The sequence below is a fragment of the Zootoca vivipara genome, chromosome Z2, assembly GCF_965207765.1.
Source record: "Zootoca vivipara chromosome Z2, rZooViv2.hap1.1, whole genome shotgun sequence".
Classification (NCBI taxonomy): domain Eukaryota; kingdom Metazoa; phylum Chordata; class Lepidosauria; order Squamata; family Lacertidae; genus Zootoca; species Zootoca vivipara.
This window is the reverse complement of record NC_142585.1, coordinates 37,829,151-37,853,954: the sequence shown is the minus strand read 5'-3', so window position 1 is coordinate 37,853,954 and position 24,804 is coordinate 37,829,151. Positions and strand designations below refer to the sequence as shown.

The window sequence follows — 24,804 nt, the reverse complement described above, 5'->3', positions numbered from 1 at the left end:
AGAGCTTTTGCTGGTGATGCCTAATTTCTGCGCCACTTTTTTGCGTTTGATCACTATTTAAGGTATGAAAGCTGTGTTTTGGGGAAAAAATTATGCCAGATCCCTCACTGATGGACAAGGTACGCTTTGTCCTAATTTGATGCAATTTGGTTCAGCAGTTACAGAGAAAGGCTGTGACCTCTGCACGCGCAATGCCTACATTTATATATATATATAAGATGAGTTTTATTTTATGGGCAATCAATCTGTAGCTCGCTCTGGGATCATCTGCTATGGAGAAGAGATAGAAAGATTTTAAATAAAAAATGTGTTTGAAGGGTAGGACAAAAACCATGTAAGACAGTCAGCCAAGGTTGATTGATTCTGGGCCAACACATCTCAGATTCTGCACCAGAGAGATCTGAATGCAGATAACTCCCACAAACATGAATGTATTCACTTATTTATTTTATGCTGTTTAATGTGCTGCAGGAGGTTGGACTAGGTGGTCCTTGGATTCCCTTCCAGCTCTACGTTTCTATTTTGCTACTCAGGAGGGGAGAGTTCTATTGGAGGTCATGAAAGCTTGCTTTCTCCCAATCAACAACAATCTGGAAGCTTCTCCAGATTCCAAATTCTGTGCGAAATCCTGCACAATTGCTGTGCACATGTAGAGATTTCGGACAGCCAAAATGGATGGGCAATATTCTGCAGTCCTAAGAACTGGAAACTATATTGTTATTATTAGAATTTATATACTGCCCTATACCAGCTGGTCTCAGTATGGTTCACAGTGAATGCTGAGATGTTGAAACTTTAGTCCAAAGTTCCATACATGTGCAGGATACACATAGCTGTGGCTCCCAAATGAGAAACAAGTAAAAAGTCCAGGATCCTCTCACTCACTAGATCATGTCTTCCTCCTTCTCCACTTTTGCAAATGTGGCAACTTTATTCTTCAGAAGGTACAAGTGGCCTGGACCGCCCTGCAGGAGGAAAAGAGGCAGAGTCTGAAGAAACAGCCTGTGGGTGCTGCAGTGGAGCTATGGCAGTTACTGCTTTTCCTTTATTATTTGGTCAGCTTCACCTAATAGGATGGGACCCAGGTGGCGCTGTGGTTAAACCACTGAGCCTAGGGCTTGCTGATCAGAAGGTCAGCGGTTCGAATCCCTGTGACTGAGCTCCCGTTGCTTGGTCCCAGCTCCTGCCAACCTAGCAGTTCGAAAGCACGTCAAAATGCAAGTAGATAAATAGGAACCGCTACAGCGGGAAGGTAAACGGCGTTTCCATGTGCTGCTCTGGTTTGCCAGAAGCGGCTTTGTCATGCTGGCCACATGACCTGGAAGCTGTACGCCGGCTCCCTCAGCCAATAATGCAAGATGAGCGCACAACCCCAGAGTCGGTCACGACTGGACCTAATGGTCAGGGGTCCCTTTACCTTTACCTTACACCTAATGGGAGGCACTTATTATTTATTACATTTATTTGCTGCTTACAACAAAAAAATGTCTCAGAGTGACTTATCATTATAAAAACATATGTAATGCAAAACACATGTAATGCAAAAAAGAACCATTAATTATTAAAATTATTCAGTGGGTAACAAATCCTACCTCCCCACCTTACTAAAAGCTGAATAGGAGACCCCCCTGTTCTCTTCACAGAGCTGCAATTCCCAGAATTCTCTGGGAAGCACTGATTGCTAAACCACTCTGGGAATTGTAGCTCTGTGAGGGAAACTGGAGTTTCCTAACAACTCCCAGCACTCTGGAGAAACTAGAGCTCTCAAAATTCTTTTTTTTGGGGGGGGGAGTTATGACAGTTGAAAGTGGTATCATAGAGCTTTAACGGTATGGTGCAAATGCGGTCTTAGAAGAAGTGTCCCCCTGCTCTCTCACATAAGGGGAAACACCTCTGCTATGCTGCTGCTGCTTGTATCCTCAAAAGGCAAAGGAAGTATGTCTGTTGCTTTAGAACTTTTGTTTGAACACGCAAATTAATCAATTAAAAAAACCATGCTATCAGTCAACTGCTATTTTTAACAGCCTTGCTTTCCAGTGACTTAACACTGCAATCATGGTAATGTTTACTCAGAAACAAGACCCGCTTGAGTTCAACCATAGCTGCCAAGTTATCCCTTTTTTAAAGGGATTTTCCATTATGCTGAATAGGCTTCCTCGCGAGAAAAGGGAAAACTTGGCAGCTATGTTGAGTTCAGCAGGGCTTACTCTCAAGTAATTGCACCCCATGTTACAGACTTCACTGATTACATTTTAACAGATCTATATATTGCAAAAAAATTCAGTGGAAAAGTTGACATTGCCCGGGAAGAGGGGCTGATTGTAAAACCACTTCAGAAACAGTAGCTCTGTGAGGGGAGCTCAGCACACTTAATTAATTCTAGCTCCCAGAATCCTTTGTGGAAAGCCATGACTGTTCAAAGTGGTATCATCATGCTTTAAATGTGAATGCAGACCAATAAACTCCAAAAATCCCCAGAGAAGAAGGTATTGCTGAACAAGAGAATTTATTGGATGTGTGTCTGATGGGGTGGAAATGTGAAAACTCCAGGCCTTTTGTGCACTCTGCTTTGTTTTGGAAATTTCAACAACTTACAATTGAAAAAGGATAAGGAGGTGGACCAGGCAACACACAAACAAGGGCTTTGACATTTAAAAGATAATACTGTAATGAGAATAGGCAGTCCTGAGTGCTTAAGAAACATGACACATTTTCTAGGCCTTTGGAGGTGGCAGCCTGGTGAGGGTTAAGTATACACTTTCACGAATCAGCACCAAAAAAAATGGAGGCTCTAGGAAAAAAATCTGCTGTTGGTGGTTGCCAAGGGGAGGGAACAGACCTAGAAGATGGTGCTGTGCAGTCTAGCATCTCTCAAAAATCGGGAGGATGAAGGAGAGAAAGGAGTTTATGATGGGATGGGGGACCTCAAGCCCGGGGGATGAATGCAGCCCTCCAGCCTCCCCATCTGGCCCTCAGAACTCTCTCCAGGCCACCCCCTCACTGCCCCCTCCCCAAGTGTGTTTGCCTGGCCGCAATGTATCCTTGAACTTTGTTCACACCTTTTGCCTGACCTGGTGGAGGACAGAAAGGAGTGTGTGTATTTATTCTCTGTAGAAAACTAGCCTACTGTACAAAGGCAAAATTGTCATTCATTGCTCCAACCACATTTGTCACTGGCCCAGCCTACCACTGTCATGTGGCCCTCAGAAGACTGCCCAGAAGGAAATCTGGCCCTCGGGCTGAAAGGACTTCTTCAGTCCAGCTTCTTGAGAACAAGCCATTAGGGAGAAGGGCTGGGGGAAAGATGTGAACAAGGCAGTGGTAAGTGAATCCAAGATTTGGGAAAGAAAGAAATGACAGGGGGCATTTATGTACCTGACAAAAAATCAGCATCTTCCAGATTTTGCAGCCCTTCCGATAGATGTTCAGCTTCTTCTCAATTTCCTCTATGGAAGAAAGGAAAGGGGCAGGTGGGGTGGCAGGGAGGGAAGAGGAAGGGTATATCAGACATGTACAGCATGCAGGAAAAGGCTTTGACCAAAGTGCAGATATCACCATCATGGTGGAAGCAAAGGGCTGGTCCCTAAGAACTTAAGGGCAGTCCTACTGGATCAGGCCAAGGGCCCATCTAGTCCAGCATCCTGTTCCCACAGCAGCCAACCAGATGCCCCATTGCAGGCACATAGCAAGGGAGGGGCGAAGGGGATGGGCCGCCCCTAGCTCCGCCCGTCGCCTCCTCCGCCCGAGCAGGAAGAAGCAGAGCGCCGAACGAGCGCCGCTGGCTAAGCAGAGCAGCAGCATCAACCCAGACGGACTGCGCATGTGTGGACATGCGCAGTCCGTCCTGGCTCGTCTTGGCGCTCGCGTCGTTACGTCAGGACGCGCGTGTCAGGGTGCATGGGCGCTGCGGAGTGACGCCCCACTCCCAGGAGGTGCCGCCTCGGGCAGCCAAGCGGCACCGTTCACCACTGCCCCATTGGGAAGCCCAAAAGCAGGACCTGACCACAAGAGGAGCACTATAAACTCCTGTGATATCCAGCAACAGGTATTCTGAATAATTGCTGCCTCTGGCAGTGGAGGCAGAGCAAAACCATCGTGGCTAATGGCCACTGGTAGCCTTCTTCTTCTCCATGAATCTGTCCAGTTCTCTTTTAAATACATCTAGGTTGGTGGCCACCTCTGCTTCCTGTGGGAGTGAGTTCCATAGTTTAACTATGTGCTGCGTGAAGTAAAGCATTTAAATGTTTTTTTCCATCAGCAGGTCTGGAGGGGAGGTTGAAAAAAAAAACCTCTGCTATTGTCAGCATAAATACCCCTGCAAATCTGTAGAGGTAAAACTGATAACTTGAGTTCTTATGCAGAGTTCTTTTTATCATGATATGCCTAGGATTTTTTTACCGAACTCTTTTTACAGAAACTGCCAGGGTGATCAGATGCATCTTATACTTCCAGATCAGAACATATCCTTCCACCTCTTTAAGGGTGGCTGATGTTCTCCTGCATGTAAAACTTGCCAGGAATTAATTTTAACAAATTTATAATTTCATATATTTTTTTGCGCCTAGAATTTTATAACACAATGCATTTACTAGTAATCTGACTGCTGTGGTTTTCTATTTTGCTTTGCATTACTTTATATATGTATGTAAAAAGTTTCTTTCCGAATATAGGGATACCTCTGGTTACGAACGTAATTCGTTCCGGAGGTCCGTTCTTAAGCTTAAACCGTTCTTATCCTGAGGAGCGCTTTCGCTAATGGGGCTTCCCGTTGTGCACGGGCCTCTAGCGCGTGGTTTTCGTTCAGATCCTGGGGCAAAGTTCGCAACCAGGAGCAGCTACTTCCAGGTTAGCGGAGCTTGTATCCTGAAGTGTTTGTAATCAGAAGCATTTGTAACTAGAGGTACCCCTGTATTGGTCATTGGCCACAATCGAGAAGTTGATTGATTGTCTACTCCACTTTTAAAACCCTTTGCACTGAGTGAGGCTGATTGGGATTGTAGTCTAAAGGATGGATCTCGCCATTCCATCAGACCCAAGAAGATTAGAAGGAGGCCAGCGAAAGGCACCCCAGCCCTTCCCCTTTTCTCTAGAGGTGAGCTTCCTTTGGAGCCAGTGGGGTGTGAAGAAACCTTTGTCTTGCATCCAGGACTGACAGTGAAGCAAAGTTTTTAGCCATTTGTCTCAGGGCACGATGCCACCCACCCACCCACCAGTCCCAGTCCCGTCTATTCAGCTTAATTACTCACGTACCCAAAATATCGTCAAAGGTGGCATGCTCGTGATCCTGGAAGCAAACAAACAGAGAGCCATTGCTTTTTGATTTAAAAAACACACCACATTTTAATCCACCAGAAAGGCGCAAAGCGCATTGTGCTAGGCAGGAAAAAGTGATACTAACTTTTTAAACGAGTTGGAACATAAGAAGGGGCCTGCTAGATCAGGCTATAATGGCCCATCTGGTGCATCATTCTGATCCCACAGTGGCTAACCAGAAACCCACAAGTAGGACCTGAGCACAGCAGCGCTCTCCCTTCCTCTGATTTCCAGCAACTAGTATTCAGAAGTTCTTGTAGCTAACAGCCATTGATGGCATTTTCTTCCATGAATTTATCCAATCCTCTTTTAAAGCCATCCAAATGGCTAGTCATATGTGTGGGATACAAATAATAAAATTATTGTTGTTGTTACTACTACTACTACTACTACTACTACTACAGTAATATTATTTTTACTATTACTATTATTATGTTAGCTACCTCTGATATAGAGTCAAAAAAGAGTTGCATTTTGAGCATGCCCTGCTGTTGTTGTTGTTGTTGTTGTTGTTGTTGTTGTTGTTGTTGTTATCAGGGGGACTCCCTATAGGGAGCCTCCCTCCGTCATCCTGACCAGCACTTCGCCCAGCGACAGCACGAGCAGCGAGTCAGGAGGAGAGAATAAGGAATGGATCGGAATGGAGAGAGGGCTCCGTGAGGCGTCTGAGCCCTGGCAATGCTATGGGGAACAGAGCGTGCAGGAAGGGTTCAGAGATGCGTCAGAGCCTTGGCACCGCTCTGGTCGAGGGTCAGCAGATGAGGGGCTCAGCGAGACATCGGAGCCCAGGCGCCGCCCCAGCCAGCAAGACGGGAGACCTTTCCTTCCAGCACCCGAATTGAGGCGCGCACCCACACGTAGGGCAAAGGGGAGGCGTTTTGGGGTGCCCAGGCTTTTATGCTGGCCAAAAAGCAGACGGAAGCCATTGCCGGGTTCTGAAAGTGACTAGGCGGTCATGTTTTTGATATCTCTGCACTGTAAATAGTATATGCACAATAAAACTCTTAAAGACAGAGCAGACTGGAGCGTCGTTACTCGAGAGTAGCCACAACAACCCCCTGACAATTATTATTAGCTCATGCTATGCTGTAACATGCCACTGGTGGAATATTATTTATTTATTAATTAATAACAGCACAGGCTCTTATTTACAGCTAACGTTTCCAGCCTCTGTCACATGGGAATAACCCAGGAGAAGAAGTAAAACAACCACTGTACTGGCCAAGTTCTCCCATAAACTATCAGTCAATGTCCACGTTTAATGTGATCTTCCACCAATCTTCTGCCTACAATTTATTTATGGATTTGAGATACTTCTATCCCACTCTCCGCCCAAAATAGAACTCAGAAACAGCCAACAGCATGAAGATTCAAATAACATAGAACAGTGTGATAAAATGTTATAATAATAGAATCAGCATAGAGTGGGGGTGATTGGTTTAGCTTTCCTGGGAATCTCCCTAAAAGAGATATATTATTATTGTTATTGTTATTATTTGATGGATTTATATCCCGCCATTCTCCCAAGTTGGAATTCAACGCTGCTTACAACATTTGAACACAACATTATAAAATGCAAAGCAATAAAACCAAACTAATTGAAAACAATGGTTAAAATGCATCAGAACATATTGGGAACCAGCAATTTGTCATGGTTTGCCCTGACAGCAGCCCAGTGATCAGCACAGCCTGCTCCTTAGTTTCCAAATACCTTTCAGAGCAGACTAACCTCCCTTGGGAGGGAATTCATCAATATACGCTTTCTGGCACTTGGCAAAGTGATGCCACTTCAGAAAATTACTAACTTGGAATGGACCACTGAGGTCTTGTGCTATGACTTACATAAAGGATGGGGATAATGGACTGGTCATCCCGGCGGATGATCGTTGGAACATACTCAGCTTTGGGCACCTTGGAGGAAATGAGCTGGAAAAATTAAAGGAGAAAGAGAGGAGAGACAATTAAAATGGGCACAGCAGGGAGGTGGGGAGTGGCAGAGGAAAGTGGACGAGGGCCAAATCCCATATATGGAGGGCTGAACTGGTTTGTTTGTTTGTTTTGATCTTTTGTTTGTTTGTTTGTTTGCCAAAGTGGGCTGTGCTACAAAGGCACTTGCTGCTTTCCTACCCAGTAGTTTGGCTAGAGATCACATGGTCCTACACAGAAGGGGTGGACTCTATCTGACCCTAGGGATTCTCCGTAGGCCACACTTTTCCCATGGCCACCATAGCTGCCAAGTTATCCCTTTTTTTAAGGGATTTTCCCTTATGCTGAATAGGCTTCCTCGCGAGAAAAGGGAAAACTTGGCAGCTATGATGGCCACACCCTGGGTTGTACGGAATGTCAGCCCCACTCAGTGCAGAGCCACTGAAACTGATGGGCATGGCTAGCTTAATTCTAGTGACTCCAGTGGGTCTTTGACTTTGAGTAGAATTTGGCTGCATACAACTAGGGCTGCCACCTTTGTTCTGGCAAAATACAGGACAGAGTGGGGCAAGGCAATTGGGGGGGGGCGAGTCCCTCCCCCCATCTATTGCAGCCTAACAGGGTGGCCTCTCTAGAATTTGTTGCATGCACGTGCGCACACATATATATGCATATGAATTTGTAAATCTGTCTGTGCTTGGCTACCCGGAAGTTAATAACATGACCTTTCACACACCCTTTCAAACACATGTATTTGGGGGATTCCTAACTTGGCAGAGAGAGAGAGAGAGAGAGAGAGAGAGAGAGAGAGAGAGAGAGAGAGAGAGATTGAGGAGAGAGAGAGAGAGAGAGAGAGAGAGAGAGAGAGAGAGAGAGAGAGAGAAACTGTATCAATACAGGATGCAGCATTTTATATTGAAATAGGGGATAATTCTTTATTCTACAGGACAACCATAGCTGCCAAGTTATCCCTTTTTTTAAGGGATTTTCCCTTATGCTGAATAGGCTTCCTCGCGAGAAAAGGGAAAACTTGGCAGCTATGAGGACAACCCCACAACCACTTGTCTCCCCAGCTCATACCCCTTATTGGCCCTGCTTCACTGTATCCTTGAATAAGGCTTTTGCCTAGTTGAGATCATGCCTCCTGCCTGCCTGCCTACCTACCTGCCTGCCTGGAGGACAGAGAGGGGTGAGCATGTCTGAGTGTGTCTAGCAATCAACCTACTGTACAAAAATGAATTTTTTCCTTCATTGCTCTGCTCTCTTTTGCCTCTTGGCCTGCTGGCATGTGGACCCCAGAAGATTTCCTGTGATGGGATGTGGCCCTTGTACTGATGAACACTCCCCACTTCTGCCCTTAGCAGCTACCCGTACTGCTTTTTGGGTACTGCTCACCATGATCTTGGGTGGGATGAAGTCTTCCCCACTGCAGGCTGCAGCCTCAAGCTCTTTCTCCGCTTCCCAGTTCAAGTCAACGCCCTTGTCAAGTGCACAGCAGGAATCCTGGAGCTCATGGCCTGTGAGGTACGGAGGGAGAAGCATTGCAGAAGGGTCCTTATGCACATAAACACACACATACAATGTTCTAAAGTGTCCTGGTTAAGAAGGGGCCCACAAGCACATTGGCCTCCTTCCTCACATGATCAGGCGAGCACGTGGCACCCTGTTATGGGCCGCCGCACGCCAGCGACGCCCCTTGGGACCACCACGTGCCAGCAGCGCCCTGTGCGGAGTGCGCACGCGCGGGATGCCACACATGCGCAGGCCATACAGGGTGCCGCACAGGCGCTGCACCCGGTACCAGCTGGGCTAGGAACGCCACTGCTTGTGGGAATTAATTGAGGAGTGGAAAAACCACTTGAGCATCTAAAAAGGTTTTACTCTGCTGCCGTTGATACTGTACTTAGCTGTCTCTATTTACTCTGATGCAAAGTTTTGCTGTTTTATAATTTAATTGTGCCGTTTGCTTATATTATGTGTGATACCTCTTGCTATCTTTATATACCAGGGCTGGGGAGCCTTTGGTCTCCAGAGGTTGTTGGGCTTTGCCTGCCATCAGCTCCAGTCATCATGGACAACACTGAATGGGAGGATGATGGGAGTTGTTGATGAACTACAGCCAATTCCCAGCTTGGGCGCATCTGAATGATGTGTGATTGCACATCATGGCACCAAACCTGGAAATAGCTCCAAAGCACCATAAAGATGTCATGAAAAGGGCTGGAGTGGGGTCAGAATGGTTCGATGTGCGCTCTGCCGACGCATACAGGGGTCCGTAGCCCCAGCGCAAAATGAGGATTGTCTGTACAACCAGCAGTTCCCCCAGATGGAGGATGGGTTAATAAATAAAGAACAAAGAACAAGAGGCAAGGCTGCATGTTTTTGGTGTCATATCTAGCTCCAGCCTCTTTTGAGCTCTTAGGTGGGAAGAAAATGCAAGCAGGCTGTGCAGGTAACCTTGGCCTCAGTCTGTTCCATTGGGCCATCTAGCTCATTACTGTCTACACCAGCTGGCAGCTGCTTTCCAGGGCTTTCTATCAGGGGACATTACAAGCTCCCAACAGAATATTTAAAAACAAAACAAAACATCAAATACTTTAAAACTTCCCTAAACAGGGCTGCCTTCAGATGTCTTCTAAAAGTCAGGTAGATGTCTATTTCCTTGACATCTAATGGGAGGGTGTTCCACAGGGCGGGCGCCATTACCGAGAAGGCCCTCTGCCGGGTTCCCTACCTGAAGATGCCAGAGATTGAACCAGCTATCTCTGCCCCTGAGCTACAGCCCTTACCAAATAAGAGCAGAGCCTCCCTTACATATCAGACCATTGGTCTGCCTATGTAGCTCAATACTCTCTACACTGATTGCCTGTGGCTATCCAGGATTAGAGGATGAGTGTGTGTATCAACCCAACCTAGAGTTGCTGGGGGCCTTGGGACCTTCTGAATGCAAAGTAGACACTCTGTCACTGTTCTCATGATTCTGAATAGGAGGAGCTGGGGCCTGGAGCTGGGACCCTCTCCCTGTCCCCAAGCAGAACCCACTTTCAAGGAAGCTCAGAGAGACAGGCACTCTCCCACCTCCATTCTAGCTGTTGTGAGAGGCCGCCCTCTGCAACTCGCACACAGACCAGCAAATTTAAACACCCTAAAACAGCAGCATCACAGCTTAATCCCCACAGCAAATCAGACAGAACAGGACTCTGGGGAAACCTAAGGGTTAGTTGGAATTGTTCACACAGACGGCCCAATGACTAAGCCCATGGCAAACCAGTTTGACTTTGCGTTTTGGAAGGTAGGGAACGGGGGGGGGGGAGGTTCAACGAGGACACAACAAAGGAACGTACTTTCTCGGGAATCATTGAGGTTTTCGGGCTTAATGGGAGTGGGGTCGCTCCAGGACCGGCTGAAGCTCCTCTCTCGGCGCTCGGCAAAGGCTAAAAAAATTAAATAATGGCAATAAGGGACTAAATTATCACAGCTTTCTATACGACCAGCCAAAAGAAAAACCACCACACCGCCCTGGCTCACAATGTCATGCTCTTTAGGCACACTCTGTAACAGCTAGAGCAAGTGAACAAGAAAAAAAAAGGAAGGCTAGACTCATGGATCGGTCTGGATGAGAAAGCGAGGCACAGGGAAGGAAAGTGAAGCAAGGCAAGAGCAGCTTTCTGGGGCAGGGGCAGGGAACCTCCAAGGCCCTCCAGGCTTTGCGAGGCTAGCAACTCCCAACACCCTTGACCGCTGGGTCCTGCTGGCTTGCAGGGAGTTGTGAGTCCAACAGCATTTGGAAGGCCACAGATTCCCCTCTGCTTCCCCAGTCTAGGAGATCTAGGGCTCCAGGACGTGATTCAACATAGTACACCCTGCACCACCTCCATCCCCTCACTCACTCTGCGCCTTCATGCGGCGGCTCCCCACCATCCGCAGATGCTTCCTGAAGTTTCTGGAAGAAGCACAACAAAGAGAAGGTGGTCAATACTGAGGAGCCAAGAAGACCGTGATGTGGGCCATTTCCCAGAAGGTACGATGGTGGTAAATACATCAAGCTGTATATAGAAAGAGATTTGGAGGTTGTTGGGGGTTTTCTTGTGCGGAGGAGAGATCAGCCACAGAAAAAGAGCAAGGAATCTTTGCACCAAACACCTCCCTGAATATCTTATTAACTTCCTTTTGAGGTAGCTAGATCAACCATAGCTGGAGGCTGGAATACATCTTCTGGTGTTTTAATTGCATATTGGCAGAAGCGTGTTTGGTGTTATGCGCTCATGGAAAGATTGATGCATGATAAATGGAACGCAATAGGGCAAACTATACCTAGGCTACGTTCACACCACACATCTGAAGTACTATGATACCACTTTAAACAGTCATGGTTTCCCTTGGAACAATTCTGGGAGCTGTACTTTGTTAAGGGTGCTGAGAGTTGTTAGAAGATCCCAGTTTCCCTTCCAGAGCTAGAATTCCCACAGTCAATCCCTCTTCCTAGTGAGCTCCATGAGGGGGGAAGACGGATCTCCTCACAACTCTCAGCACCCTTAGCAAACTACAACTCCCAGAATTCATTGGGAGAAGTCATAATAGCTTTTAAATGTGTGGTGTGAATGTGGCCCTAATCAATTTGACACAATACCGTTTCCGTTCCTGAGTTTTGTAAATACTTCTCTTGAGAATTCATGTTCTCAATGACCCATGCAGAGTTTGGGAAGGGTGATATCAGGTAGTTGTTTTACTTATTGTTTATCTGATTTCAACATTTATCACCTTCTTTCCAAGCATATACTGTAGCAATGAAATGACACAGAAGGAATCGGTAGCTGTTTTGTTATTGCTGTTTTTTAGGAGCCACAATTTGCATAATAGAACCATTATTTTAAAAAGAAAAGAAAAGAATGTCTACACCACTTTTAGAACTGCTCAGGATCCTGAACAAATGCTCATCGAAACACAAACAAATCACATCTGGAGCAGCAACTGTTCATGATGAGAACATGTGAGCAACATCTTGGGAGCAAAATCTGCATGTATCTTGCAGGAATGTCAAGTTGTGGTAAGCGGTAAGCTGGAAGTGCAGCATTTGGCCACAAGTTGCCCCAGCATGCTGACATTCACAGTTGCCACTTGAGGGTTGCCATTGTCATTAGGAATCCAGTGCAGAAGTGTTTGCTGAGTAAGGGGGAACCTGCTCTGAATTGCTTTGCTGGCAGAACACTGTTTCCACAATTATAATTTTTGTGATGGCTCTTAATGCTTATTCCATGCAAATTCCAAGGCTGAAATTTGAAAAGGAGTACTGTAAAAGTAATGGTTACAGGTAGGTAGCCGTGTTGGTCTGGATCGAAGTAAAATAAAAAAATTCCTTCAGTAGCACCTTAAAGACCAACTAAGTTTTTATTTTGGTATGAGCTTTCGTGTGCATGCACACTTCTTCAGATACAGTGAAATGGAAGTTTCCAGGCACTTATGTAGAGAAGGGGTGGGGAGGGGTGGGGATGGGGAGGGGGGATCACCCAGAAGGGTGGTGGAAATGGGTGATTGACTGACTGATAGCTGTTGATGACCGCAAACGACTGCAAATGGTTTTGCTTTTTCATGCACACGAAAGCTCATACCAAAATAAAAACTTAGTTGGTCTTTAAGGTGCTACTGAAGGAATTTTTTTGTAAAAGTAATGCAGAAGAGAAGGGCTTCTGGGCCCTTAACCCATGTGGGGGTTTTCTACTGAAAATTATCCCCTGTAAGATGCTTTAAGCCTTACTGGCGGAAGGATTTGGAGCTCTTGCCATTTGGAGAAAGTAGAGTGCATGGCCTTTCATGTGGCTCTGAAATGCCCTCCCAAAACCATCATGGTTACTCTTTGGATTGCTTTCCACAAAACTGAACTCACTTTAACAGTAAAACAGACTCCCTTGGAAGGTGGTGTGGATTCTCCTTCCTTGGAGGTTTCTAAACAGACGTTGGATAGCCACCTGTCATGAATGCTTTAGCTGAGATTCCTGCAATGCAGGGGGTTGGACTAGATGACTCGCGGGGTCCCTTCCAACTACAATTCCATTATCTATGACTCAATCCCTCTTCCCAGGGGACTCTGGGTATTGTAGCCCTCTCCTAACAAGTCTCAGCATCTTTTTACAAATGATAGTTCTCAAGGTTATTTGGGGAAGCCATGAGTGTTATAACAATACTACTTTAAATGAGTGTTGTGAATCTGGTTCAGTAATGGCTTAAAGAAGGCAGGAGATTTGGGAATACCACTGAAGGGTAGCCAACTGTAAACTATTTGAATGTACAAGTTGGGTCTGCAACAAAAAGCTTGCAGTTACCCTTGCAGCCAAACAGAGGTGTGCTTTTGTTTAGGTTCCAGACTGTCAGACATACCGTACCCTTCTCCAATACTATAAACCAGAGTTTCCAAACTGTGATTTATGGACCAAGAGTGGTCTACGAGCTTCATTCAGGTGGTCAGCGGCATGTCTGTAAAAATAAAGCATACATAGCATACATGCCATGCACTTAAAGCACATGGCTTCTCCCAAAGAATCCTGGGTGCTGTAGTTCAACCCTCACAGAGTGACAAGCCCCCCCCCCAGCACCCTAAACAAACTCCAGCTCCCAGAATTCTTTGGGGGAAAGGCATATGCTTTAAATGTATGGTGTGTGTGCAGCCTAATGGATTTGCTGACACCCTAACCTAAGCAATCTTCAAGTGGTCTGTGAGGGGGAAAGTTTGGGAACACAGCTATAAGCAGATGAAGGTCGTTCTCCCCACACCCCATCCCCATTTTATGCACACCCACCTCACTCCCAACACACAACTTTCAACAGATGCCAATCATGTGTTTTGTTTGTTTATTTATTAAATTTATATCCCATCCTTCCTCCCAAAGGAACCACCTCTTTTTTTGCCCTGTTGGGCTTTTAAAAAGTTTCTTGTAATTGGGGAGGTGTAAATGCATTCCCTTGAGAATGCTGATACGTAACTCCTTGTTTCTCAATGGGCCCTGTTTCAAATTTCTGCCGGCCCTCACCACAAAGTTTGCTATTACAGGGAATAATTATTAGGTTGTTACCACCTTGGGAAGAAAGAGAAGAGGATTTGGATTTTCTCTCTCAGGTACTAAAATGCCCATAAGGGATATATGACCTAGAAAAAGAAATCTGAAGTCCGTCACGGGATTCCATCTCCTGTGGCATTTACCACAGCTTCAAAAATGCAGGGTCTTCTTCAAAGTCCAGGGAGAGAAGGAAGAATTTTCATAGCCTGCACCGTAATTGAGACTGAAACGAACACACTATGGATTGTGGGTAGGGGGAGAGAATATATTTTTGGCACCGCAATCAGAGTTAGCCCTATTTGTCATACACTGCCAGGCGCCTGCCCCCAACAGCATTTTTTTAAAAAAACACTAAGGGTAAAGCACCATTTTGAATTTTCTGCTTTGGGCATCAAAGTAGTTTGCATGGGCGTAGCTAGGATTTATGTTGAGGCGGGGGTGTGGGGGGGTGCAGAACCTCAGTTAAGCATTTTTATTAATTTACTTGATTTGGTGGGGGCAGCTGTCCCCTACCATCCCCCCGGCAAGCCCATGGTGCCTTGGGCTGTACCCAATAGCATATTGCAACTGTGTGCATGGCATCCCAGAATCCTCTGCAACAGCACACATAAATATAAATTGTTCATGAAATAAATAAAAGCAAAATAAACCAGGCACAAAAGTTACCGTACCTGTTATCAGACATTAGAAATGTGGAACTCTACCAGACAGAGGAGGATCGTGCCCACTGGGACCAGCAGGGTGGGAGGCAGGAAGTCCAACAGTAGATGGCGCCAGACCAATGGCAGGCAGAGCCATTACTTCTAATGTCCTCCCACATTTTACTCCCTGCTGACTTCTACAAGGTCAACACTGGGACTACAGAGAAGGACACTGAGAGGCAGAGCTTATGACCAGGGCTGGTTGGAAGTAAGAAGGCAGGTGGGAGGGAAGGAGTTGGCTGGGGATAGACTGACGTTGGTGGTACAGTGTCCAAACTGCCCAAATGAACCAGCCTCCACTGCTACCAAGTAAATCTGTATAAATGAAGGGCATAAATCTATGCATGGCCAGTTTATTTTCAAAGAGCCTCTGAAAATCCAAAATAGGAAACATCTATGAAGTTATTTTCTACGGCATGCTGAACAGAAGTAACAGGTGTTCCTCCAAAGGTAGTAGAGCCCCGGATCCAGGGTGGGGAGGACAAACAGGGGGCCGACTGGCGTTTTCACACCCCACCATTGCAAACAGGTGGGCTTTCTGTTTGATCCAATTATAAAAATTAAGAGCTGGTTTTCCTTCTGGAAGGAGAAACAATAATTTTGCCTTTGCCTGTTAGGAAACAACAACAGACCTGCAGACTCAGAAGGTGCCCAACAGCTTAGAGCTAAAATTTAAGTCGGCAAATATTCTTGGACAAACCATGTTTCAAATTTCTTTCATTTTCGTAGAACTCGGAAGGGCATCTTGAAGGTCACATAATCCAAATAAAAATCCATTGCTCAATGCAGAATCTAAAATGCAGGGGGCCAACAATACGGTGCCCATAGCACCCTGGGTGTCTTCTCTTGGCACCCACTAAGTCTCTGAGTGTCGTACACACTAGGGTGATGACTTTTTTAAAAAAAATTCTCAAAAAAATATTTCCTTTAGCACAAATGGATGAACTTTTGCCTATTAATTACTAAAATGAGGTATATTCCATTGAAATATTTAAAAAGGTCACGCACAAACCGTTTTAAATTTTTTTGTATGCCGTTTTACGATTTCATAAAATTATATTAACAATTCTATATATATTCCGTATCAAATTTGGATACAACACCACATTCCACAATGGGGAGTGTTCTTTTTTTTTTTTGAACATACTTTTTATTAATTTTACAAAATACAAAAAAACAAAAAAACGGTACATACTTAAACCCCTTTTCCACCTCCTTCCTACCCACCACATGGGTCCTCCCCTGCCACAGAAGTATCCCATGTATGTGAACAGTCAGAGATGGTCCATTTTATGCTTGGATTTCTGTCCTCCTCCCCCTCCCCTGACCCCAAAGCCCCCCCCTGCCACCAGGGAGCTCCAGCAAACCAGGGCAGTACGCAGGAGGACATCCATCCAACCATCTATTGTCATACCAAAAAAAAAAAAAAAAAGAGAAAAATAGAAATAGGAAAAAAGGGGGGAAAAAGGAAAGGGCGAAAAAAGAAAAAAGAAAAAAACAATACAAAACAGAAAATTTTTTCTTGCATTCATAGTTGTAAAACCATATTTTGTGGGCTTCCCCTCCCCCCCCTTCCCCGGTTTTCATCCCTTTTTTATCATCTGCAACAGTTTCTTACTTTATAAAAATACACCTTTGCATCTTATACAACTTATAAATCAATTGTTAACATTTTCATCTAATATTCAAATCACTGAGAAATCAAACTCCCATTTTCTCTTCCCGTGCCTAATTTTTTGTTTTTTCTCCCTCTATAAGCCTCCATATTTTCACATTTTCCAAAATCCATTCACTTTTAAAACTATAACTATTCTCAGTTTAACCTTACATCCCCGATTACCGGCTCCACCCCCCCAATCCAGCAAATTCCAAAATCAGCAGACCAGTTATAAACCTGTTAATCCATCCTTAATCACAACATCACTTTCCCTTCACCCCACCCCCTATTTACAGTCTTTTGCCATCCAGGCCACCATACAGGACCCCTGGATTTCTTCTCTTCTCTGCATATTTTTTCCTTTGTTATAAGAATTTTGAGGTCATATATATATATATATAATAATTGTTCATAAAACATGTACATGAATGTACAGAAACATGTCTGAAGCAGCACAGGAAAACAGGCCTGACTGACACCATTTTGACTCTCTCTGACCAGGTGTTCCTCTGCAAGGAAGAAGTGGGGTGGGGGGAACCTTCTCATTGTCTCAGGAATTAAAGTGATAATCCCTGGCATCCTGATACCTGACTGCCAGACAAAAGGGTGTGATTAACTTGGCTGGGAAACAGGGAAATGTAAATATCTCTCAATTTTGTTGATTAGGTTTTGGGGGCAGGGGGCAGGGTCCAGGATGCTCAGATTACTGCCACCAGACCTCCCCTTTCATGATGTACCTATGATGAATCTAGGGAGAGGGGTCTTGGGCTACACCCCTTCTGTGACATATGGATGATGCTTCTGGGGGGTGGGCTGAAACCAATTTCAAATTTCTTTTTAAGGGCAAGACATCTTTGTTTGGGGCCTTCCTTGTTCTCCTGCGTGAGAGGAAGGACCCTGTTGCAACAGCGAAAATAAAAGTGCCTTGCTTCGTATGTCCTGGTTTGGTCTCTGTTATTTGGTAGGCAGGAGACGCTTAAATTCGTCTGTTTGCCTGGATCCTTGGGCTCTCCCTGGGCAGGATCCATTTCTCTGGGTTCATAGGAACCAGCTTAAATTTTACAACACCTTCTTCCCTGTGGGCGTTCTGGAGTTCCAATAATACCAATCGTGCCCCCCTCAAAAGCAGGGCACTCCATCCAACTTTTTGTAGAGTCATCATTTTTTTCGTGGTGTGCTTCATTTTGTGTTGAATCATCACAGTCCTCATCTTCATCTTTTCCTTCCCCATCATTGTCATTCTCACATTCATCTTTTTCAGTGTCAAAAGCTTCATCTCCTAAAAAATCATATTCCGCCATCACCTCCTGGAATTTTTTCTGTAACTCTTGCCGTCGTGTCTCCTCTTGACATAGCTCTATTCTTGTTTCCCACATTAAGGTCAAAACAGACCGCTGGAACTCAGGGGAACACTTTTTTGTTGACATATTTCAGTCCTGCCAAGGTCAAAACTTGTCACGTGGGGTGGAATATGATCACAGTTTATTTTCTCGACTCCATTTTAACAAGCTGGCTGCATTCTTCAAGTCTTATTAACAATAGAGTTCGAACTCATATTTCACAAACACTTAAGCCAAAAAAGAAATTCCACAAAGTCCAGAAATACAAAGTGAAGTAAAAATTGACTTATAAATCCTGATCAACTCACTGGGTTGTCTGGGCTGCCGGCTCCCGAGTGGAAAGAAAGGTTTTTCTTAGGCTGTACCTCTTGTTGCAGGGCGGTCATAAACCACAGTCTCTCTCCCCTTTTCACCCTGCATCAAAGGGGAGATTCTCTTTGATGCCTTTGAGGGATCCTTTTGAATTACAAATCTTCTGTTTATGGCTTCGGGTTTCTATTTACTGTCTCTTTGTTGCCGTGGGGGGGGGGTGGCTTCCTCTTTTCTCCCCTCTCTCCCAGATCCAAATTGTTTTATAATCCAAATCGTGAGATTACTTACAGTCTTTTCCAATCGTTTTATTTTCGGAAGAATCCAGCGCTCTCCGCCTTCGGCTTGAAGCTTCTCCCTGCTAGAATAACGTTGCCGCTCAAAATGGCCCCCGCGACTTCTACCCTCCTCGCTCCGGAGCTCTTATTAGAGCTAGCCGAAGAGTTGGGGAGTCCGGATTGGGTCTGTGCCAAGCAAATTGCCCTCGGGACGCCCTTCCCGAGGTTCTAAGGGGCGCAGCGTCGCTCTCGCTGCCCTCCCCACTCCTAGCAGAGACGGGCCGTCTCGGAGACGAGACGAAGCCCCGCCGATCGACGCTGGCGCTGAACCCGGAAGCCTGGCAATGGGGAGTGTTCTTAGCAACATAGGGTATACAAATGTCACACCTGTGCAAGGTAAAAACCCCTTTTTGGGACCTCAAAACTCAGCCAGCAGACCCTGCCAGGCATGCTGGGAAAAGAACCTACAGGAGAGGTAGCAAAACATCGTCCTCTAGTGGCGTCTATACTGTTACTGCAGCTAAAAAAAAGCTTCCTCGTGTGTTTGATGACCCTATATAATGTTGTATATATGTGACTCTAAAGCTTGGGTTCAATTTTATATCTGCTTACAGTGACTTCAAAAATGGTCAAAAAACTGATAAATAAAATTTTTTAAATCATTTTGTGCGTGAGGTTTTTTATATCAAATCTCTTTGAAAGTAAGATTTTATCTAATCTTTAATGAAAGCTCATCTAATTATGATACAGGGAAATGAGGTTGTAAAAAAGTCATCACCTTAGTACACACATATTAATTGGACTCTTGGTGATTTGGGGGGGGGGGTAGCATTTTCTTCCTTCAAAAGTACATACAGCTGAATGAGGAAGATGAAACAGCAACAGTCCAGAAATTGTAGCTAATGTAAATTGCAGCCATGAAAGGCTACATTCACAACATATATTTTATACCAGTATGATACCAATTTAAATAGTCATGACTTCCCCCCAAAGAATTCTGGGGACTGTAGTTTGTTAATGCAGCTGAATGTCCCTAGAAGTCTGCCCCCCCATTCCCCTCACAGGGCTAAAATTCTCAGAGTGGCTTAACAACCAATCCTTCTTCCCAGGGAACTCTGGGAATTGTAGCTGTCAAAGGGGAATAGGGGTCTCCTAACAACTCTCACCCCCCTTAACAAACTACAGGTTCCAGGATTCTTCTGAGAAAGCCATGGCAGTTTAAATTGGTATTACAGTACTTTAAATGTATGCTGTAAATGTGGCCAAAGTCTTGCTGTGTCTGACATTTAGGGACCATTACAAGACTGGTTGGGACGTGGGTGGCGCTGTGGGTTAAGCCACAGAGCCTGGGGCTTACCGATCAGAAGGTCAGCGGTTCGAAACCCCGCGACGGGGTGAGCTCCCGTTACTCAGTCCCTGCTATTGCCAACCTAGCAGTTCGAAAGCATGTCAAAGTGCAAGTAGATAAATAGGTACCGCTCCGGTGGGAAGGTAAACGGCGTTTCCGTGCGCTGCTCTGGTTTCGCCAGAAGCGGCTTTGTCATGCTGGCCACATGACCTAGAAGCTGTATGCCGGCTCCCTCGGCCAGTTAAGCGAGATGAGCGCCGCAACCCCAGAGTCGTCCACAACTGGACTGGACCTAACGGTCAGGGGTCCCTTTACCTTTACAAGACTGGTTTCTTATTAGTCGCCAATTAACTACTGACCCCAATTAAACATTTCAGCCCTGAAGCATGAAGCCTTAAATAGTTTGTGGGATGGCCATCCAAGGTAGAGTCTTTCCCCATGTCAATCAGTCCATAACTTGAGATATACTCAGGAGTCACATCTGGTAGTTCCAGCCTTAAGAGAAATAGCGGGGGGGGGGGGGAGAGCGTCTGTGACTTACATGGCCTTCTCAATAACAGCCACCTCACTGCGTAACATCTTATTTATACCAGCATTGTTTTACAGGTGGCCCTATTTTGCTGATTTTAAATATTTTCATTTCTTTTTCCATTCCCCCACAAATTTTATTTTAAAACCAAGAGTGTGAAAAGAAATCTAGTCTAGAACTTCTTTGCCCTTGGCAAATTCTGCTCTCATTTCTTTGATAATCTTTATTATATTGCTCTATCCCACACCCTGGGCCTTTAAGGCAGATGGATGAGACAGGAGATTTAAAATAAATTTAGATTTCAAAAGAGACTGCATTTACAACGCCAAATAGCAAAGCAAATCATTGAATGGTGCAATTATGTGAAAAAGCTGCATTTTGGCTCTAAAACAAACTGAACAAAATGAGTGAGTGAGGGGGGGGGTAGGAGTGGCATTGAATTCACCCCAGCTAGCCAGTCAACCACCAGCCAGCCACAAACGCAGCCCAGGCTCCATTCTGCCCTCCCATGAAGTTGGATAAAAGTTTCTCTAGTCAATTAATCACTCTATAATAGTGCAGAAATTGTTTCACTATAGGCAAGGGGTGAGTGGGTGGGAGTAGTTCGCAACCCAAGCACAAAGAACGGATTTCAGTCACAGAAAAGATTCCGTGTGCGTTTGTATGAAATAGAACAAAACCTCGTCTTCCAAGATCTCACAAAGCCCAACCACTGACTCCATCCACACTAGGCCCGGTTGCCGTGGAGACACTCGCAGACCCCTTGCTGGACCCAGCAGGAGGCAGAGAACACCAATGGGGAGCTATGCGCTGCCGCCAAATCGCTCACGGCAAGGCAATGTCCTGCCATGGACAAAAACAGGGCACGACGCAAGGACCAAGAGAACAGGGGGGGGGGCTTTCTATGTCTCTTTTCCTCTCCACTCATCCACCCTCCATAGAAAGGAGGATGTTGCACCCTCCCCCTAAAAATCTCCCTTCCATTATTGACAGAGCCACACACATTTAATCTCTCTCCCCACCCCCAGTGTTTAACAATGTTGTGTAAGGCAGCCGTAGTGGAACCCATTTCTGTCCCCAGAAACTATAGAAACTGGGCAAGGGGACATTACTGCAAGCAAAGCACTACCCTTGGCCTATCAAAATGCCCCAAAGAATGAAAAAATGAAAACTACCTCCCCCCCCCACTTCACTAGTAGCTTGTTTCCCTTCCTGTCTCCTGCTGTGATGATAAGTGCCTTTTGGCACAGGATCCCGTCCTCTTGTGGACTAGTAGCATGAAGAGCTTTCCTCCCCTGCCCCACAAGTTCTCAAGAGAATAAGCCACCACCACACCCAGTTCCTCAGCCAGCCTCAAGCAGCGGCCTCCCCAACTTGCTGCAGCAAAAAGCCACTGTTTGATTACCAAAGAAAGCAGCTTGAAATGATTCCCTCGCCCTGCCAGACTGGGCACCGCATCAAGAGACCAACATTTGCTGGCACCAAGCTTCTCCTTCTGAGCCAAGGAGAGTGAGCAGGCCAGCCTAGCACCAAAGGGGGTGGGAGAAAAGCATTTATTCCCCACGAACGTGCAACAGTTTCTAAGCAAAAGGGTCAGGGATGGAGGAGAGGGGGGGGTTGCTTAGGACTGCAGTGCAGGATCTTGCCAAGACGAGGCAGCAGGAAAGACCAGGCCAGCCTGGGAAACTGGCGGCATCAACCCAAGATGGGAACCACATTCAACCGCTTGCAAGGTCTGCCCTTGCGAAGCTCCGGGAGAGGGTGCCAGACGGCACGGCAGAGAAACCTGCCGGAAAAAAGCCCCACGCGGCAACATGCACTCAGCCACCATCTCCCGCAACCAGAAAAACAAAGCAGGGAGATTCACATCTCAGGTTGGCTCAAGTCCAGAGTACAACCACTTCGCTGGGAGGCATCTCAACTTTTCCAAGATGGAACTGTACACCACAACAGCCTTCTTAACGGGACACCTCTTGCAAAGGTTGACGCCCTCCAACTTTTCCTTCTTCTTCACCTTTCCCCCACTTCACCCAGCAAAAGCAAACTTGGCAGAGCCTTGGAGTAAATGTGGTTCTCCTCCTTTTAGAGAAGGGCTGGATATCACAAGTGTGAGCTGGAACATCCCCCTCTCCAAATCTGCAGGACTGGGGGGGGGGGTAAAAAATAACAACTATCTGCCTTAGTAGGTTGTTGTAACAATTGTGGAGTTAATGTATGCAAAGGACTTTGAACACTACCCTAACACAAACCATTTAGCCCTCTTTGTGGAAAAACAACTACCAGAATTTTAGAAGACATCTGAAGGCAGCCCTGTTTAGGGAACCTTTTAATGTTTAATAGACTATTGTATTTTAATATTCTGTTGGAAGCCGCCCAGAGTGGCTGGGGAAACCCAGCCAGATGGGCGGGGTATAAATAATAAGTTATTATTATTATTATTATTATTATTATTATTATTATTATTAGGGTGGAAGGAGACTAGCAAAGCCTCCAATTTGCCAAAAGGCTGCTATTGGGGGGTGGGTGTGAGGGAGACTGCCAAGGAGGAGACTGATTTGGCCTCAGAGGAGTGCACTACAGCTATTGTTGCCACCATTGTGGCAACAGGCAATGATTCCTTGGAGGCCAGATCTGCTGCTCCTGTGGATCCTGCCACATGAGGCAGTCATCTCATCTTGCCTCATGGGTGGGCTGGCCTTGCCTTTAATTCTGATCTTGCTTCTTGCTTGCCTGGATGGAGGATAGAGAGGTGGTGTGAGTAGAAACTAGGCTCTTGTACAGAGAAAAAAATGCATTTGTTGTCTTGCTCACTTTTGCCTTGGACCTGCTCCCCAGTGGAATGTGATCCTCAGGAGGTTTCCCCCAAAGGCAATGTGGGCCTTGGGCTGAAAAAGGTCCCCACCCCATGTTTAGTTATCTCTATTTGCTGGGAGGACAGAAAATCCTGCACGATGGAACCGAACCACATTAGTAAATATTTGGCCTTCAAGCTCTTGCCAAGTTTGCTTTCAGAGGGACTGTGCCCTGTTAAGAACAAAGAACCTGCCCAATTGACTGCCATCAGCTTCTTCGGTTCTCTGTACCAGCATCTGAAGCATCTCGCTGCCAGCATTTATTTATTTTTTACAAAAGCAATGCCGATGCCCCTTGCAGGTGGCCCATGCAACAAGGCAAGGATTGAACTCGTGCGAGGAGGAGTCGCCCTCGTACCTCTGGATCAGAGCCGCAGAATCATTCTCCCGCTTCCGCCTCTTCCTCTCCGCGTAGCCCCTGAATGCCCTGGGAAACCAGTTTTAAGGCATTAAAACCAAACTAGAACAGCTTCGAAACTGGGAGACGACATTGAGGGGGGACAGCAACACAGGACAAGGGAGAGCGCAGACTCCCAATCAAGAGGCAAACCTCTTGAGGAAGAGGAAGGAGACGCAAGCCACAAAATGAACTACAAACAAGTTGGGAGAGAGGCTGAAGGAGCAAAGAGGGATGTTGAGCGTATATCATACACTGTTTTGCGCTGGGAGTTAGATTAGGAAGAGATGTTGAATGTATACCACACACTGGTGGTTTTTTTGGGGGGGGGGATAGATCAGGAGGTGGCATATCGTAAGACCCTGGAGAAAAAGGACTATGTCCAGAATGGATTAATTGGCAGCAGGCTAACATTCTGCATTCCCCTATCATGGTCTAACTCCCTCTAGTTATGCTTCCCCTACCATGGAACCCACAATATCAGTAAAGGAAGGTTTTCCACTGCCTACTGTGAGAACAGCATTCAGAGAAGGAACGAGGAATAATTAAATGGTTACCTCCTAACCCCTAGAGGATAAATCTTCAGAAATGACACTAAAAAATGGACCTTAACAATGAAATGTCCGAGGCAGAGGCCTTTCTTGGGGAGGGAGGGCCCACAAGAATTCGGTTTGCTGAGTATTTTAAGTAAGGCAACTTCTCTCTTGTCATTTGCCAACACCCTGCACCCCCGCTGCCCATTCTTCCCATTTGCATTACAAATAACCTAGAACAGGGAAGAGGAACCTGTGACCCTCCAAGTGGGGCTTGATGGGAGCTGGGCCAAAGGTTCCCCATCTCCCTAACCAAGAGGTTACAAGGATGCATAGCCAGGGATCTCTCCATCCCCAGTCTCCTAGAATGGATCACAGGTATTTTAAACAAAATCATAAAAAGAACAAAGGAGAAAACAGAGAGGAGGGTTGGATGAATATGCAAGCTGCTGGATGCTTGCTAGCTGGGTTTAATCTTGGGTAATTGAGTCTTCCACTGCCGAGACCCTGGGAACGACATCATATTCAGAGAAAAATAGGTGGAAGGCTGGAAGGCCCTTGCCACCTTT

The 24,804-nt window shown here is 45.9% G+C and overlaps 1 protein-coding gene across 2 annotated transcripts in view; it reads right to left on the bottom strand.

Annotated features, from left to right (window-relative positions):
- Positions 1 to 24,804, bottom strand: part of NSMF (NMDA receptor synaptonuclear signaling and neuronal migration factor) — a 51,287-nt gene that overhangs the window by 4,550 nt on the left and 21,933 nt on the right. Inside the window, exons 6-13 of one of the 2 annotated variants that reach the window (XM_088664848.1) lie at positions 23,664 to 23,732; positions 11,130 to 11,182; positions 10,584 to 10,673; positions 8,635 to 8,756; positions 7,156 to 7,239; positions 5,251 to 5,284; positions 3,376 to 3,446; positions 886 to 965 (exon numbers count right to left, since the gene is read on the bottom strand). In XM_088664848.1, the coding sequence (XP_088520974.1) occupies positions 886 to 965; positions 3,376 to 3,446; positions 5,251 to 5,284; positions 7,156 to 7,239; positions 8,635 to 8,756; positions 10,584 to 10,673; positions 11,130 to 11,182; positions 23,664 to 23,732 (603 nt within the window). The remainder of the gene's footprint in view (positions 1 to 885; positions 966 to 3,375; positions 3,447 to 5,250; positions 5,285 to 7,155; positions 7,240 to 8,634; positions 8,757 to 10,583; positions 10,674 to 11,129; positions 11,183 to 23,663; positions 23,733 to 24,804) is intronic. The other variant, XM_088664847.1, reaches the window with a different exon arrangement.